Source organism: Oncorhynchus masou, chromosome 22, assembly GCF_036934945.1.
Source record: "Oncorhynchus masou masou isolate Uvic2021 chromosome 22, UVic_Omas_1.1, whole genome shotgun sequence".
Classification (NCBI taxonomy): Eukaryota; Metazoa; Chordata; class Actinopteri; order Salmoniformes; family Salmonidae; genus Oncorhynchus; species Oncorhynchus masou.
In genome coordinates, this window is record NC_088233.1 from 29,873,297 (window position 1) to 29,891,414 (window position 18,118).

Consider the following 18,118-nt stretch of genomic DNA (forward strand, 5'->3'; position numbering starts at 1 on the left):
GCTATCGTAAGATGAATGCACTAACTGTAAGTCGCTCTGGATAAGAGCATCTGCTACATGACAAAAAACAAGGATGACACCACAACATGGAGGGCACTGAGCCAGATAAGTGACTGGCACTAAAAGTATAATTATGACAGCCATTAGCAAAACTGTCACCATGACTACATGTTCTCTCACTATGACAACAGAGTGGCAATCAGCAAAACGGAAATGAAGAAAAACTGTAAAGCAACTGAGTGGCTAAACCACACAATAGCAAGCATTGGTTAAAAGCAACAAGGCAGCTGGAAGAGGCTCTACCTTTTGCTGGGTCAGGGAAGATCCCGTGGCTCCTGCTCTTTATCACAGAGTTCTTAGGAGACTCATGGCACTCCCCCATCTGCAATGCAAATCAATTAAATGTGCTATATGCATTATAATCAGTAAGTTACAATCAATGATGGCAAGGATAGATAGTAGACAATGAATACAGTACAGTACGGTACCTGTCCCTGCCCCTGTCCGAGGCCCATCACTGGCCCCAAGCCCTGTCCTGGTTCTTGCCCCGCAACGGACCCCTGTCCCGGCCCTGTCCCTGCTCCTGGCCCCCCAGGCCCCTGAGCGGTGTGGTGGGTTCTGCTGTGTTCGATGCTCTCACTCTGCTCCTTCAGAGGCAGCCAGCGAGGAGTGTTGTCCAGCTGGGATGTGTTAGACAGGTCTATCAACACCTGGAGAGAGATACAGAGAGAGAGAGAGACAGAGATAGATATAGAGAGATACAGAGAGAGAGAGAGAGAGAGACCGAGAGAGAGACAGAGACAGAGAAAGAAAGATTAGACAGGTATGCTTGTGTAAGCAAAGACTTATAGGAAAACACAGCAAATATACACTGAGTATACAAAACAAGCAAAAACCTGGGAACACCTGGGCCCAGATTCACAAACACCTGAACCCAGATTCAAAAAACTCTTCTTACGCAAAAACTTAAGAAGCTTCTTGAGAAAAAAAGTGAATAAGATAGTTTGTAAGTGCAATTCCCCAACTAACGATTTAGTGATTTTCTTACGAACTTCTCAAATATCTTCTTCCAAATAATTGTTGCTAGGCAATGGTTTTAGCTGGCTATGTAGTTAAGCAATGGCAATCATGTTAGCATATTTCCTACTGAGATTACTGTTCTAAAACATGTTCTTAGGTTTAAACTAATCAATACAGAAACTTTCACATGAAGTTTGTGAGTGAATTCAACATGTTAAATTGCTTTCGTGAGCTTTTTCTCTCACTGTCCTTATTTTAAGACAAGGGTTTAGCTACCTTGAAAAGAACTTTCTTTTCAGAATCTAATTTCTTCTTAACTTTTTGCTAAAGGAGTAACATAAGAAGTAGCACTAGAACGTTTCCAATAATCTTTTTGAGGAATAGCAACTTGTCTTAACTTTCTTCTTAAGTCTATAGTTAAGTGAAAAATGGCAGTTAAGTAAACATTTCTTCCTAAGAACTTTTTGTGAATCTGAGCTCTGCTCTTTCCCTGACATAGACTCACCAGGTGAATCCAGGTGAAAGCTATGATCCCTTATTGATGTCACTTGTTAATTAAATCCATTTCAATCAGTGTAAATGAAGGGAAGGATATTTAAGTCTTGAGACAATTGAGACATGGATTGTGTATGTGTGACATTCAGAGGGTGAATGGGTCAGAAAAAAGGTACCAGACTGCTGGGTTTTTCAGTCTCAACAGTTTCCAGTGTGTATGAAGAATGGTCCACCAACCAAAGGACATCCAGCCAAATTGGCACAACTGTGGAAAGCATAGGAGTCAACATGGGCCAGCATCCCTGTGGAACGCTTTCGACACCTTGTAGAGTCCACACCCCACAAATTGAGTCTGTTCTGAGGGCAAAAGGGGGATGGAGAAAACTAACATTAGGAAGGTGTATCTAATGTTTGGTATAGTCAGTATATTTCAAGGTTTGCTGTGAACAAACCACCATTCTACATTATAAACAATTAGGATCCTTCTCCATTTAGCAGAGGATCTGTGGGATTCATTATATAGACTGACAAACAATGAAACTAGCTTTGAATAAAGTCTTGTTGAGAGGGGAGCAATAAGGCTGGAAATATGAGCCGCTTTTGGCTAGAGAACATTTAAAAACATGGCATCAGGAGACATTAGGGTAAAGGGATGACTGAAGTAAATGTATGTGACATCTAAACCAGAGTGTGTCTGATTCTGGAGACACTCACTTCTCCCAGGAAGTCATTGGAGGAAGATCTGTCATAATCCCACACTGTCACCTCCAGAGTCTTTTTCTTTAGCTGAGAGACAGAGAGAGTGAGGAAGAGAGAGAGAGAGAGAGGTGGGGGAGTGAGAGAGAGAGAGTGAGAGGATGAGCGAAAAGTGATTAAATAAACAAATACATTTAAACGAGTTATGCCAAGTACAACACCCATGTCGTACTGTATATCACTCAACCAGCCAGTCAGTATTTTGTATTACCAAGATCTTGTGATGTATAAAACATGATTATGACCTGAAGTCATTGATCTTATCCTTACACATCACACAGACACAGTCCTGGTGATCTAGTATGATGGGAGGAGATGGAAGGGAGGTCTGAATGGAGGGAGAAATAGTTGTACACTGTGTATTCACACATATGTGTGTGTGTGTGTGTGCGTGCGTGCGTGCGTGCGTGCGTGTGTGTGTGCTTGGCAGGGGAGTGGGAGAGTGAGTGGGTAATAGAGCAGCATTTACAACCTCAGTGGGCAGAATAGAAAGAAGTAGCTAACAGCAGAGAGTCCCAGAAGAGACACTAGACTCCAGACACTACTGTCCGCTGAGAGAGAGCGCCGAATGAACAGGCTGCACTCATCTTACATTGTCTGAATTGCAGCTAAGCTGCTACTGTTATGTTGAATGAAGATGTCTCTGTCTCTGTTTCTCTCTGGTGACTGGTAGTCTGTAAGGGGGTTGTTTAACCTAACCAGGTCAGCAGTGCTATGGGCTTCAGGGGATTGGTAATGGGAACCAAGGCTGCAGAGGGATAGTCAGACAATCCCTAAAGATTCAGAACTACCAATCCAACTGGAAATAAGATTAACATAAACATTCAACATTAATGTGGATGTGTGTGTGATGCATGCATTAGTAGGTGCATGTGTGTGTGTGTGCATGCACGTGTGTGTGTGTGTGTGTGTTCCTACCTGTTCCAGGTGTATGTTCTTGTAGATGACAGTCTGGTTCCACTCTGGGTTCAGACTCCTCTGGACGTACTTGGTCCTCCTCTTGTTCTCAGCACTGTGATGTCATAACAAAGGGACATGTTTAGTCTCAGACGTGGTCTTTGTATGTTAATATGGCCACATTATTGTAGATTTTCTCCAATTACATTTGATGGTAGATATAGAGATGATATAGCAGGATGTCAATAATTGAATATCTGATTCAATATAATTATTTCATCATGATGTCTTGCAAATGTTGGATGAGAGTAAATTGCATAGGCACACTGGCTAGACGGGATCACAACATCATAGAAATAGTCAAAGAAAGTCAAAGAAATAGTGATGTCTGTAAGGTTGAATCAATATGTGACTGTGAGGCACAGCTCCTCTCCTGTAGCAGAGATGATGAGCGTAGGGTGAAAAACATTTCTGATTCATGGAATGATTTCACATTTCAACCTTGATTTCAACCCGGCAATGTTCTTGGCTGAATTTGCACATCATACAATCATGAGTTGTTTAGGATGACAGAGATACAAATAGGAGAAAAAAGATAGAGAGCAAAATAAAGTGGAGAAAGGTTAGATCGAGAGAGAGGAAGAGCATGAGAATGCTTTTATCAACGCAAAATGGATAACCATGAATAATGATGCGAGGAAAAGCACATTGGAGGCGGAAAATGTACGTGGGGAAAAACACTGACTGAATGCAGAGAAGCAGAGAAGCAGAGAATGAGAGAAGGAGAGAGAGGAGCAGAGGATAGAATAAGATAAGAAGAAAAGGAGAGGGGCAGAGAAGGAGAGAAGGAGAGAAGAGGAGTAGAGAAGAACAGAAGAATTGGAGCAGAGAAGGAGAGGAGAGAAGAAGAGAAGCAGGAGAAGCACTACACTACCTTGCGTTCTGGACTACCATGACTTGTCTGAGAGTCCAGGGGAGGGATAGGAGGGTAGAGACAACAAACAACAAGTACCGCAAAAAGACAGAAACCATCAGAGAAACAGAGACAGAAACCATCAGAGAAACAGAGACAGAAACCATCAGAGAAACAGAGACAGAAACCATCAGAGAAACAGAGACAGAAACCATCAGAGAAACAGAGACAGAAACCATCAGAGAAACAGAGACAGTAACCATCAGAGAAACAGAGACAGAAACCATCAGAGAAACAGAGACAGAAACCATCAGAGAAACAGAGACAGAAACCATCAGAGAAACAGAGACAGAAACCATCAGAGAAACAGAGACAGAAACCATCAGAGAAACAGAGACAGAAACCATCAGAGAAACAGAGACAGAAACCATCAGAGAAACAGAGACATAAAAGGAAGGAGATAAAGAAAGACAACATTGAAACATAAAGACATGGTATATTTACTACTGCCTATTGTTAAAACACAGATCAAACAGTCCATGTATACTGAGCTAGAGAGAATACACGCGTCAAACGTTTGATTTATGACCCTATCTCCGGGTGACGTGTGCATGCCCATATTTGGGCATCCAGTCAGGACATCCTGGTGTGAAGTTATCGCATGGTTATGCCCGTATAAGGGCATCCTGTTCCTGTTGTCATGCGTTAGAGTGTGTGTTAATTTATGCATATATTGCATCTATTCCTTTGAAGTTGTCATGATGGTTGATATGTTGGGACCTCGTTGAACTGGGGGGTATGTGTTTGAACATTTCAAAGAGGATGGCCCCACATCCCCTATTTTATTGACCTTAGGACTGTTGTCTGTGAAACAGGAATGTCTGGGGATATTGTGAGGAGCAGATGCATTATAAATAAGACCCAGAACAACACATGCGGCCATGATAAACCACTAAAGAAATTAAACATGGATTTTGTGATCAGTGGCAAAGCAGTGATGACCGTAACACTAAAGCAGGACCGCGGTTGAAACATAGAGAAAGGTCAGAGTAAAAAGCAACAATATACAATGCGCCAAAAAACATTTTTAAATGTGTATAGAACCCAATACCGCCCGCAACTGCGCTGAAAGATCAAGTGATGATGTCTAATGGACAACTATGGGGTTATCAGTTTGATTACCAGGCCTGTAGAGTGAACCTCTATACTGTAGCCGAAAGAGAAGAAAATACAGACCAGACTTTAGGAGTGGACTACGGGCTTGAAGACTGGCAGGTTCTTCACAAGGTGATGTGTCCCAAACTGAGAGTTATCACAGAGGGGTATAGCGTGTTCACGGGCTACGAGACCCGTTGGGAAGGTACCCCTGACTCCTCAGGAAGAATATTTCACAGGGTGAAAATACAAAGAAAGAATGGACTTCCATGTGGATGCGTGGAGTTCTATATCAGCAACGAGGAAACCCACATCCAAAACATTCGTGATGGAGGCCTGACAGGGGATTGTATGTTGCGCATGCTTATTCCTTTTAAAAGTTGGGATCTAATGGAATTGAAAATGTTAGAGTTGTTGGACGCTCTTTTTGTACAGAGCCAACAACGGCAAAGCATTGTTCGGCAAAGGAAGTGCATAATATACAGTGGGGCAAAAAAGTATTTAGTCAGCCACCAATTGTGCAAGTTCTCCAACTTAAAAAGATGATGCAATTTTGATGTCATTTTCATCATCATCATCATTTTCATCACTTCAACTATGACAGACAAAATGAGAAAAAAAATCCAGAAAATCACATTGTAGGATTTTTTTATGAATTTATTTGCAAGTTATGGTGGAAAATAAGTATTTGGTCAATAACAAAAGTTTATCTTAATACTTCGTTATATACCCTTTGTTGGCAATGACAGAGGTCAAATGTTTTCTGTAAGTTTTCACAAGGTTTTCACACACTGTTGCTGGTATTCTGGCCCATTCCTCCATGCAGATCTCCTCTAGAGCAGTGATGTTTTGGGGCTGTTGCTGAGCAACACAAACTTTCAACTCCCTCCAAAGATTTTCTATGGTGTTGAGATCTGGAGACTGGATAGGCCACTCCAGGACCTTGAAATGCTTCTTACGAAGCAATACCTTCGTTGTCCGGGTGGTGTGTTTGGGATCATTGTCATGCTGAAAGACCCAGCCACGTTTCATCTTCAATGCCCTTTTCACTCAAAATCTCACGATACATGGCCCCATCATTCTTTCCTTTACACGGATCAATCGTCCTGGTCCCTTTGCAGAAAAATAGCCCCAAAGCATGATGTTTCCACCCCCATGCTTCACAGTAGGTATGGTGTTCTTTGGATGCAACTCAGCATTCTTTGTCCTCCAAACACGATGAGTTGAGTTTTTACCAAAAAGTTATATTTTGGTTTCATCTGACCATATGACATTCTCCCAATCTTCTTCTGGATCATCCACATGAAGAAGTTACAGGTCTGTGAGAGCCAGAAATCCTGCTTGTTTGTAGGTGACCAAATATTTATTTTCCACCATAATTTGCAAATAAATTCATAAAAAATCCTATAATGTGGTTTTCTGGATTTTTTTTCTTCTCATTTTGTCTGTCATAGTTGAAGTGATGAAAATGATGATGATGATGAAAATGACATCAAAATTACATCATCTTTTTAAGTAGGAGAACTTGCACAATTGGTGGCTGACTAAATACTTTTTTGCCCCACTGTATATTATGCACTTCCTTTGCCGAACAAAATGATGGAAATCTCTACATGCTAAAGGTCATAGATATTTTCTCTAAAATAGCATTTGTAAGGGTCTTAAAAAATAAGAGCGGGGCAGAGGTGACCCGGGCCTTTGACTCTATCTGGAAGGAAGGAGGAGCCCCCAAGAAAGTGTAGACTGACGGCGGAAAATCATTTTTGAATAATACTTTTCAGAAACTCATGAAGAAGCACAATATAGTACATTTTGCTACAGGCTTGGATTTGAAAGCTTCAGTTGTTGAACGCTTTAACAGAACTATGAAGGAGTGTGGAAATATTTCACAACACGCATATACAGTATATATCGATATAGTTCAAGATTTAGTGAAGGGTTACAACAAGAGTATACGGATGAAGCCCTCCGAGGTCTCTTCTGAAAACTCTTTTCAAGTCTTTAAAAATCTGAATGGTTTGTTCCCCCTTCGCTGTAAGAAAAAAAAAAATTTCATAGTGGGGGACTTGGTACGTATATCCAAGTTGAGGGGTGTTTTCGACAAAAAATATGAGCAAGGTTACAACGATGATTTTTTGCCCATTACCGAATGTCTGCCGGACATACCCCCTGTCTACAAGTTAAAAGAATATGAGAAGGAACTACAGAAGTTACAGATGGGTAAAGACAAATTATTTCACGTGGAGGAGTTTCTAGATCAGAAGAGAGAAAAGGGTAAAATATTCATGTTGGTCCGTTGGAAAAACTGGCCTCAAAAGTTCAACAGTTGGGTATTAAAGCAAGATGTGGTGGAGGCATCGGGGGTTAACTTAAACTCTCATGCATGATAAATACAACATCATTCGCGTGTACACAGGAGTGCATCATGGAACACAGCGGCTTCTACCTGACTCTCCCCAGTAATGCGTCTGCACATATATATCGTAATAATCAGAGTTTGAATTATACAACCAATATTCCAAAGCCTATAGAGTTATCAGAAGGCCAGGGAAGTAGGTCTCAACGAGATTACATACTCCCATAGCTGGTATAATATCAAGGCTAAGGACCGTGACTTTTTTTGCAAAAGGATATCGGAACCTCTGAAACTTGTAAAGAATAAAAAAGGGTTCTATAGAAATGTCAACAGGATCGTCTCAGAGTTGAACGAACTCCTAACCCTGAACAATATGGAAATACTCTTGATCTACAACCCTATTCAAAGCAGGGTTTTACAACATATTTGTGTATACCGACATCATATCCTATCAAAGGGTAGGAGACAGTTATGTGCCCCTCCTGACAACAGTTCATATAGAGGGAAAGGATGGTGATGTAGTCACTGTTAACTATGACAAGCCACACTATGTACCTGTAAGCAAGAAATATATTGAAAACATTCTGGTTGAGCTTAAAACAGATCAGAACGAAAACATTGAATTTACTTATGGTAAAACGATTATAAAACTCCACTTTAGACCCAGCAAAACCTCTCTACATATCTAATAATACAAGTAAATAAATTAAATGGTTATGGTACACAACCACCATCTCGATCCTAACCGCTATGTCTCATACTATGTTGATGAAGTGGGTAATGGATTACCAGGCTATCACGGATCCCCGACCATTTACAGTCCAGGGATAGGAGGTATATTTCGTAACCTCTTTAGGATGGTTTTACCATTTGTGAAGAGAGGCCTCAGCATAGCCAAACCACATTTAAAATCAGCGGCTAAAAATATTGTGATATATATAAGTGAGGTTGTAGCCAATGCTATGACCAGAAGGGCGTCATCAGATGCCGAGCATCAAAAAGGCTCGGGGTTTATGATGTTGTCTCCAAGACCCAAAAACAGACCTCCAGGTATAAGGCGCATTTTCAATAGATAGGTCCAGTTATGGTGGTAACTGTCTGGACCTCAACAACACCTTGGTGCATTTACGTCTCAAAGTGACCAAAAGAGATGCTACTAATATTGCAAACGATGCCAAAGTGAGTCTCATTAATTACCCAGAGGCCACCATCCTCTCCCAAGTGCATGTGACTTTGGGTGAATGCCTAATCAGTCGAAGCAGTGCCACATACCCTTATAGGGCCATCATGGAGTCTTTACTCAACTACTCCGAAGACACTCTCAGGACACAATTCAGTGCCGGGCTATTTAGCAAGGATAAAGCAGGAGTCTCTGTGGAATCGACAGACCCTTTCACCGGTGCAAACAAAGGACTGGAGGCACGTGCTCGCTACTGTGCCGAATCTCGAGAGTTTCATCTGCTAGGCCCTGTACACTCTGACATTTTCTTTCAAGAAAGTTTACTCTTAAATTCGGTTGATTTAAGACTAAAATTAACTAGAGCTAAGGATGAGTTTTGTCTGATGTCTGCCCAAGACGGTGACTTTAGTTTAAAAGTGTTGGGGGCCACGCTTTTTATTAAAAAAGTGTCTGTATCTCCGGCCGTTTGTCTGGGTCACTCACAGGCTTTGATGAAAGGAAATGCCCTTTACCCTCTCTGAAGAATTACCATGAAAACCTTTAGCATACCTGTGGGCAGCAGAATCTGCAGTCAAGAAAACCTTTTTCTAGGCCCTTTAACTATGGTTATAGGTTTGGTTGATCACGCCTCGTATACGGGCAGCTTACATAAAAAAACTTAAATTTTCAACACTTTAATGCAGAGTATGTAGCTCTTTGTCAGGACGGACGTCAGGTCCCTGCTAAGGCTTTCCAACCTCAATTCAATAACAACATATCTGTGCGAGAATTTTACAATCTATTCCTGGCTACCGGGAGGCATCTAAAAGATCTCTCTTTATCTATTGACAGAAATTATTTTGCAGATGGTTACACATTGTATGCTTTCAATTTATTACCTGATGATGACACCTCAGGAAATCTGTCTGTGGTGTCACAAGGTAACCTCAGGCTAGAAATTGCTTTCCGTACACCTTTAGCCTGTACCGTTAGCATGATTGTTTATGCATGCTCTGATTCAATCTTGGAAGTGAATGGCCGAAGTCTCAGTGCATTATTATTAAGGATCGTTGAGCAAAGACATGAATACCCAAGAGCTGGAGGGGCTCATAAGCCGCTTGATTGGAAAACAATTTTGTGGAGTGTGGGCTTGTGATGAATTACCTATTGAGAAATGGCCGGAGTGGCCATTTTGTGTTCAAATATGTGTCCTTTAAGACCGTGTAATCAAGGCGTATGCTCAAGTCAAATGTTTCAAGAATGCCACAAATGTTAATTTGCTTAATTTTTCAAGTAAAATGTATTGAATTTAATCATAGTCATTCAAAAGTCTAACCATCCTGAGAGATCGGGATTAGGAAAAGGTCGGGAGATGTTTAGGGGGGTAAATGAGTTATCATCATCCCTTTCAAAGGGGGGAGGGGTTGTTGGGACATCTTTGGGGGTACTGTAGCTCGTTGAAGGTTTTTGTTTTAAAGTTTGAATCTGTTGACGAAGCTTATAGTTGGGTACACCAGAGAGGGGAATGTTGAGGATTGCCAGGGCCTTAAGAAACCGACGCCACCCGGGAGGTCTTCTGTCATTAGCAACCTTGTGGGCTGCAGTAGTACTTTTAAGCAAGTCCATCATATGGGAACCCTTGACAACATCGCCCTGAAGGACAAACTCTCCTTTGTCATTCCAAGTAGCGGCCCCCTTTGAGTATTTTATCTTGTTCATAATATATCTAACATTTTTCCTGTTACGTGTGTCAACATGTCATGCATAATGTTATTTTCAACAGGCATTTGGTCTTCAACCTGTAATATCGCAGGTACAGGTATTACAGGGGCTTGACTCTCTCTAGGTGCGTCATCATTTGAATGGTCCAGCAGGGAAAGCGATAAATGGTTGTTCTCTCATTCACCTTGTTTTACCAAGGCCAAATACCTTTGCAAGAGGTTTGTGTATTTTTGGACCTTTTCATAGAGGTTCAATCCTTTTCGGTTCAAAATATCCTTCATGGCCATATCCAAATCATTTCCAAATCATTTCCCGCTGTTTGTCCACGATTTATGGCTCTTTGGTAGCGTCCTCATAGCTCTCCATGAAGTAGGATTTCCATCCATACATCTGCTGAGCTAGAGTGTAAACCATGTAATTGGTGTTCAAACTAATGGTATGGCTATTTTTACCTTGGTGAAACACATTCTGCACCAGGTAAAGCACGGACAGGTTTCTATGATGAGTATATTGGGTAAAAGCTTGTGCAATTTCAGGATGTTCGCTACCTGCAAATAGCATATCGTCCAAAACCAGCAGATTATTTTTATGAGGAGGGAGAAGTGTATCATCAGACAGAGATTCTGGTATTCCTTCAACAAACGTGATTTTTATTTTCTTCAACAGTTCATCATACAACGTTTGATAACACCACACAATCACACAATATTGTTAGGTTTCTGAGATAATACATGTTCAGAATTCTCTAAAATACTTTTTACAAAACAGTTTATACCGCTATTGAATGGGCCTGCGATTAAGGCCGAAAATGGTAGTTGCAACCTGGGGTCAAAACCTTCTACAGCAGCCATTATATCTGAAGCTTTAAGACACACGGGGCTTGTAACATAAGTTAGTAGCCAAAGGGACAATGTGGTCCCGTCAGGCAAAAGCAGTCTCTTGTCATAGACTACCCTGAATCTTTTAGTAAGTGGGGCATTCCTTAGATGGAAACCCTTTTTATCCCTAACAATCTTTTTGTAGGAGCTCAAAATCTCCAAGTCACTATTCCGGTCGTTTATGAACTCATCGACCAAGCGTGTGATTGATTCCAAGTTTACACATGGGCTATTTTCATAGTTTTGAGTCACACCTTTGGCTTTCAACACCACGTGATTGTCTTTAGTCCTAAAAGCATAGCTTTTGGGACCACAGGAGGAACATTCTGTGAAATGGTCCCCATCTTCGAGTTCACTCGTTAAACCACCCAGATAGTTGCTAAGTGGGGTTTCCAATCACCCTGTTTGCTTACATAGATCACAGAGTCTGTGTCGTGGTAAAGAACCCGCCTCTGAAGCTGCTCCATGGGGGCGTACAGTTCAAGTCCGTGGGCCGTGGTAAATGCTGCAAGAAACACATTTACATTACCCGGGGGTAGAACCCACTTCTTGTTACGTCTCCATTGCACCAGGGCAATGTCTTGACTCAAGAATGAAAAATGTGAAGTTTCGTACTGGTCTGAAAAAACCAATTCCAAATATTCTTTGGGGTCTTTACTGATCGACGTTGTTAGCATATTGCTTCTCTGGGAAAGCTTCCCCCAAAGAGAGTTTAAGTACAATTTTGACAGATTTCTTTTGGTTTTGTTGACCTCTATTCTGTCTGGGTCAAGAAGTATGCCTTCTCTGTCATGATAGTCTTGAATGTACTTGTCTTTGCTCTCTTGATCTGTGACCGATGCAGGATAGCCTGAAGCCATTTGCTTGCATCTCAAGAAGGTCTTGATGTACTCTTTAAAAAGAGTGTCTGATTTCCTGGAAAAGTTCCACACTTCAAATAATTTGGCCACACGATACCCCGTCTCTAGAGCCTTAGAAAATTCAGCTGTGATCCATACACCTGTCAGGGCTCTTTCTTGATCTGAGTGATCACAAGGGTTTTCCTGGTTGTTGTTTTCACTGCAGGTGCGACAAAGGGGAAAGAAAATGTTTCCTTGAGGTCCCTTGTAAGGCAACACTGTTATAAACAAACCCCTAGGAGGGTAGACAGTTGCTTTGATCAGAGCCAAATAGTTTTGGGGTAAGTCAAAGTCACGGTGAATCATTTCAGGATGCCCCATAGGATAGCATGAGGAACTCATTACATGAGGATAAAGGGATGTAAAATCTACATATCCTATTGTCTTGTCGGGTTGCGCTAAATACCGCAATGTCAAAACATTGGTACGGCCGCCATACAAGGCCTGTCGGGGTTCCAAGGGTTCTGGGGTGTCAAAGCTGGAAAGGAAGGCTCGAACATGAGGATCAGACTTTTTGAGTGCAATCCACTCATGCTCCCACATCACATTCACTTTCAACACATAATTAGCCTGTAAAGATTCCAATCTGTCTTGGAACTCTTGGTACATTTCCCCAAAATTATTTTGGGTTAGGACACACATGGCCTGGGGCACAAAGCAAGATTTACAACCGTGGAAGAAACAACCGTTGTACTCAAACACGGTCTCAACACCGTCAATCTGTGTGTATCCATCTACATGATAAGGCCCAAACACCTTCCCACCCTTATTCAAAGCATGTTGAATAAAAATGTCTTTATCCTTGGCCAAGTACTCCAACCCTTGAAAGGACCCACTAGAGTATGACTTGAATTGGCGTCGGTAGTTGTCTGGCGATGGAATAACGATAGATGCTGGAGGTAAAACGTGTGTACGATAGGTTTTCATGCATGCCGATGCAATAGTTGTACAACTCCAAGGGTCAATGCCTGCATCTTTGATTACCTCTTCTCTGAATCTGAGGCATCCTTCACAAAGTATAACTACATTGTTATCACAGTATGACTCCATCTCTTTGTGGAGATCAAAGGTGCAATGACATACTGTCTCGTACCATGAATCTCTCTCGCTCTTTGGGAGACATCTGATCACACCCATACATTTTGGGGCTGGGATAAGATCCAAAATAATGTAGATTCTCCTCAGATGTGAAGAAATGAGGGAACCAACCTTTCACCTAGTTTTCAAATGCCTCAGGCATTTGATCCAATCTCATGGGTAAGACACTTAAGCTGTCAATGTATCTCTGGTTGAAGGCGGGGTCTACAAAACACAAGATCTTACTACCTTGAGCTATGTCACTGGGTGCAACGCCTTGTTCAAAAGGAGATAGGAGTCATAGGCTCTAGAATTGTGAGCTATAAATGTTAAGTTTCTGTATTGGGGTTTTCTAAAGTGTTTTAGAAAGAGGAGTGCACAATTGGGCCCCTCTGCTGACCACTTTTAACCCTTGAAAGTCATGGTAGATACAAAAATAGGTAAATGAACACCTTATTGCTGAGTCGTCTCAAAATTATAAAACACGTATTTCTCTGAATGTTCATCTTCAGCCAAGGGCTGAATATAATACTCGTGTGGCATTTCTTGGGTCCCTAAGGTCAATAAAATAGGGGGGTGTGGGGCCATCCTCTTTGAAGTGTTCGAACACATACCCCCCAGTTCAACGACGTCCCTACACATCAACCATCATGACAACTTCAAAGGAATAGATGCAATAAATTGCATGCATAAATGCATAAATTAACACACACTCTAACACATGACAACAGGAACAGGATGCCCTTATATGGGCATAACCACGTGATAATTTTGCGCATGCACATGTCACCCGGACATAGGGTCATAAATCAAACGTTTGACATGTGCCGTCTACGGTATTCTCTTTTGAGCTAGAGGAGTGTTTGGGAGGAGTGAGTGTGTGTATGTGTGTGTGTGTGTGTGTGCATACCTGCATCTGTGTGTGTGTGTGTGTGTGTGTGTGTGTGTGTGTGTGTGTGTGTGTGCGTGTGCGTGTGCGTGTGTGTGTGCGTGTGTGTGTGTGTGTGTGTGTGTGCATACATGCATCTCTGTGTGTGTGTGTGTGTGTGTGTGTGTGTGTGTGTGTGTGTGTGTGTGTGTGTGGTTGGAGGACCTGTACTGTATATAATCCCATGAACAGGGCTGGTAGGGCCATTAGTAGAAAGCAGATAGGGTTACAGGTTAAATAAATATCGATCTCTGCCTTTTCACAGGAAGAGAGGGATGGAGACAAGGATGAAGGGAAGGAGAGAGGGATACGGGGGCTGAAAGAAGAGATGTTACTAAACTGATAATTACTAAACACCTTACTACAAAATCACATCACAGCACTCAGGAATAGAGCACTGCAGCCAATATAGAATCCACACACACAATATCAGTCCACTAGAGAAAATAGAATGCTTTGATTTTCAAATCAAGTTGTAATATCTATCAATATTTTATCAGACAAGTCAGTTAAGAACAAATTCTTATTTTCAATGATGGCCTAGGAACAGTGTGTTAACTGATTGTTCAGGGGCAGAACAACAGATTTGTACCTTGTCAGCTCAGGGATTTGAACTTGCAACCTTTCAGTTACTAGTCCAACACTCGAACCACTAGGCTACCCTGCCGCCCCATGCCAACTGAGGCGAGTTAGAAGTCATGGAGATAAGGAATGAGAGTAGCCCACAGTTGGATGTGTCATTATCTTGTCAGTTATATGTGCTCCTAGCTTTCTACTGTACTTCACAGAGAGCACACAGAAAATCTAACACAGCTTAATAAAGGCCCATCATATAATGGTCAATACTCCTTAGAATACAACAAACAAACTGAGAGAGAGAGTGAGAGAGGGAGAGAGAGAGAGAGAGAGAGAGAGAAAGACAGCGAGAGAGAGAGAGAGAGAGAGAAAGACAGCGAGAGAGAGAGAGAGAGAGAGAGAGAGAGAGAGAGAAAGACAGTGAGAGAGAGAGAGAGAGAGAGAGAGAGAGAGAGAGAGAGAGAGAGAGAGAGAGATGAAGAGAAAGACAGAGAGAGAGAGAGGGAGAGGGAGAGAGAGAGAGAGAGAGAAAGACAGAGAGAGAGAGATGAAGACAAAGACAGAGAGAGAGAGAGAGGGAGAGAAAGAGAGAGATAGAGAGAGAGAGAGAGAGGGGAGAGAGAGGGAGAGGGAGAGAGAGATGAAGAGAAAGACAGAGCGAGAGAGAGATGAAGAGAAAGACAGAGAGAGAGAGAGAGAGAGAGAGAGAGAGGGAGAGAGAGAGAGAGGGAATGGCATCCAGACAGACAGACTGATGAAAGCAGTGCCTTACCCTCTCCCTGGTAGGAGGTAGACCTTGACAAAGGGGTCAGAGTATTCTTTGGGGTCTCTCTGAGCAAGGTTCCTGGCCTGGAGGACATGCACTATCAGATTCCCCAGGTTCCTGTCGTAGTGGATCTGGAGCTGAAGATGGCAGAGAGGTCATAGATACAAACAGTATGTTTAACTCGGTTCTACAGGTGTGCACATCAGTGTTCCTCAACACTAGGTCCTGGGGCTGACTAATCATATAGCCCTTGACTTAAGTGGATCAATCAAGTGAGGGGATTCAAGAGGAATTAAAGTCACACTCCACTTCACAGACTTCAGACTGTGGAACGTATGAAACCTTAAAGCAGGTGTGAGACTGACAGCAGGCTTGCCTGTATTTCCCCTGTTACAGGACGAGGCTGAGGCTTCAGCAGTTGCACGTCTGCTGTCGACTGAAAAACAAACACAGGTAGCAATTATACACTGTTTATACCGATATCCATACACACGCTTCACATTAACACACATACTACACCTCTTTCTTTAGTGTGGCCTCCGGCCAGCCTGAAAACATCAGTTACGATGTCCATGATACTAAGGTTTTAAACTTCAGTTACGATGTCCATGATACTAAGGTTTTAAACTTCAGTTACTATGTCCATGATACTAAGGTTTTAAACTTCAGTTACTATGTCCATGATACTACGGTTTTAAGTAGCAGTAGGTTAACCAGAGCCCCTGAGTAGGATAGCTTTGGTCAGATGACAGATGAAGGACCTGTCCTTGTCATGGAAATGCTGAGCAGACTTTTCTGAAGTGACTCTATAGGACCCGGGAGGAAACTCACGAGGAGAGATTCAACAGACTGTAAAGGTCATGGTGTACAGTCAGAGAAGTTTCATTCAGTTGGTTGAGATGCATTTTATTACGTCTATCATAGAAAATAGCTAATACTATGTGTATTTACACACTCACACACACAAAGACACACAACCACACTAGCATGATCTCTCTCTCTCTCTCTACACACATCATGCATGTGTCTATATAATTAGTGTCATGTTCCTATAATCCACAATGCAGACAAAGCAATGGATCTAGACCTCCTCACACGCATGCACCATGCACCACACACACACACACACACACGTCTATGACTTAATAATGATGAACTCACCAACCACATGGCTGTAGTAACACACTCTACAGAATGCTATGGGCTCTTAATATCATAACGTACAACAGGTAGAGGCAGTACCTTGGTGCTGTGGCGTTGTTTCTTGTTGATGGCTGGGGAGGCAGGCTGGCCGGGGCTGGGGACGGCACTAGAGCTGGCCGATGCATTGCCTGAGTGTAACAGAGCTGAGCGGTCCAGGGCAGAAAGGACCCCTACTGGCCCCCCCACACCCAGCCCCATCCCAGGGGCCTGTTGTTGGGACACCTTCTGCAACTCTGCAGCCAGTTGCTTAGGATCCACTCCTGGAGAGCGCTGCCTGTCACCTGCACACACACACACACATTCATGTGTCATTATGACTCAGTGGTCATGATTACTATGTAGGATACCCACAACCACACTAGTGACATACCAGGCTTCAGCTGGGCGTGGTTCTCCAGGGCCTGGGGGTGATCAGCGTCAGACAGCATGTTCAGATCACTGAGAGACAGGAAGGTTAAAGGTCAAATGTAGTTTTTGATATAAATTAAGTTGGGATGAGAGAGACATGATACATTTGAGAGGAGATGGACAAGAGGAGAGAAGGATGAGAGGAGAGAGGGATGAGAGGAGAGAGGGCGCTGTTTGACTCACAGTCTGACACAGAGCTCCGCCTCTGCACACGGCTGACCCATAATGCACTGCACCTCCTCGTAGGTCTTCCCCATCAGAGGAACCCCGTTCCACTCCAATACCTGCATTCCTACAGAGAGAGAGACCATATTTGAGACACATCTTTCCCTCAGATGACACAGACCCACAAAGAATTTGCAAACAAATCCAATTTTGATAAACTCCCATATATATTGGGTGAAATACCATAGTGTGCAATCACAGCAGCAAGATGTGTGACCTGTTGTCACAAGAAAATGGCAACCAGTGAAGAACAAACACAAGGAACAAACAACCCATATTGGTAGTTTAACTATTTGCAAATCGTTATAACACTGTACATAGCCATAACTTGACATTTGAAATGTATCTATGCCTTTGAAACTTTTGTGAGTGTAATGTTTACTGTTCATTTTTGATTGTTTATTTCACTTGAGTCTATTATCTATTTCGCTTACTTTGGCAATGTAAACACACAGCCCTGGAAAAATGTAGAGACCACTGCGAAATAATCAGATTCTCTGGTTTTACTATTTATAGGTATGTGTTGGGGTAAAATGAACATTTTTGTTTTATTCTATAAACTACTGACAATATTTCCCCCAAATTCCCCCCAAAATGTTGTCATTTAGAGCATTTATTTGCAGAAAATGACAACTGGCCAAAATAACAAAAATGATGCAGTATTTTTTGTTATTTTGACTAGTTG

General features: G+C 42.2%; 1 protein-coding gene across 1 annotated transcript in view; it reads right to left on the reverse strand.

Moving 5' to 3' along the window:
* LOC135508815 (protein piccolo-like) overlaps positions 1-18,118 on the reverse strand; it is a 118,300-nt gene that overhangs the window by 13,742 nt on the left and 86,440 nt on the right. Inside the window, exons 23-32 of the mRNA XM_064929027.1 lie at positions 17,392-17,500; positions 17,171-17,238; positions 16,840-17,081; positions 15,974-16,033; positions 15,604-15,734; positions 4,103-4,129; positions 3,190-3,283; positions 2,230-2,301; positions 489-710; positions 304-382 (exon numbers count right to left, since the gene is read on the reverse strand). Coding sequence (XP_064785099.1) covers positions 304-382; positions 489-710; positions 2,230-2,301; positions 3,190-3,283; positions 4,103-4,129; positions 15,604-15,734; positions 15,974-16,033; positions 16,840-17,081; positions 17,171-17,238; positions 17,392-17,500 — 1,104 coding nt within the window. The remainder of the gene's footprint in view (positions 1-303; positions 383-488; positions 711-2,229; positions 2,302-3,189; positions 3,284-4,102; positions 4,130-15,603; positions 15,735-15,973; positions 16,034-16,839; positions 17,082-17,170; positions 17,239-17,391; positions 17,501-18,118) is intronic.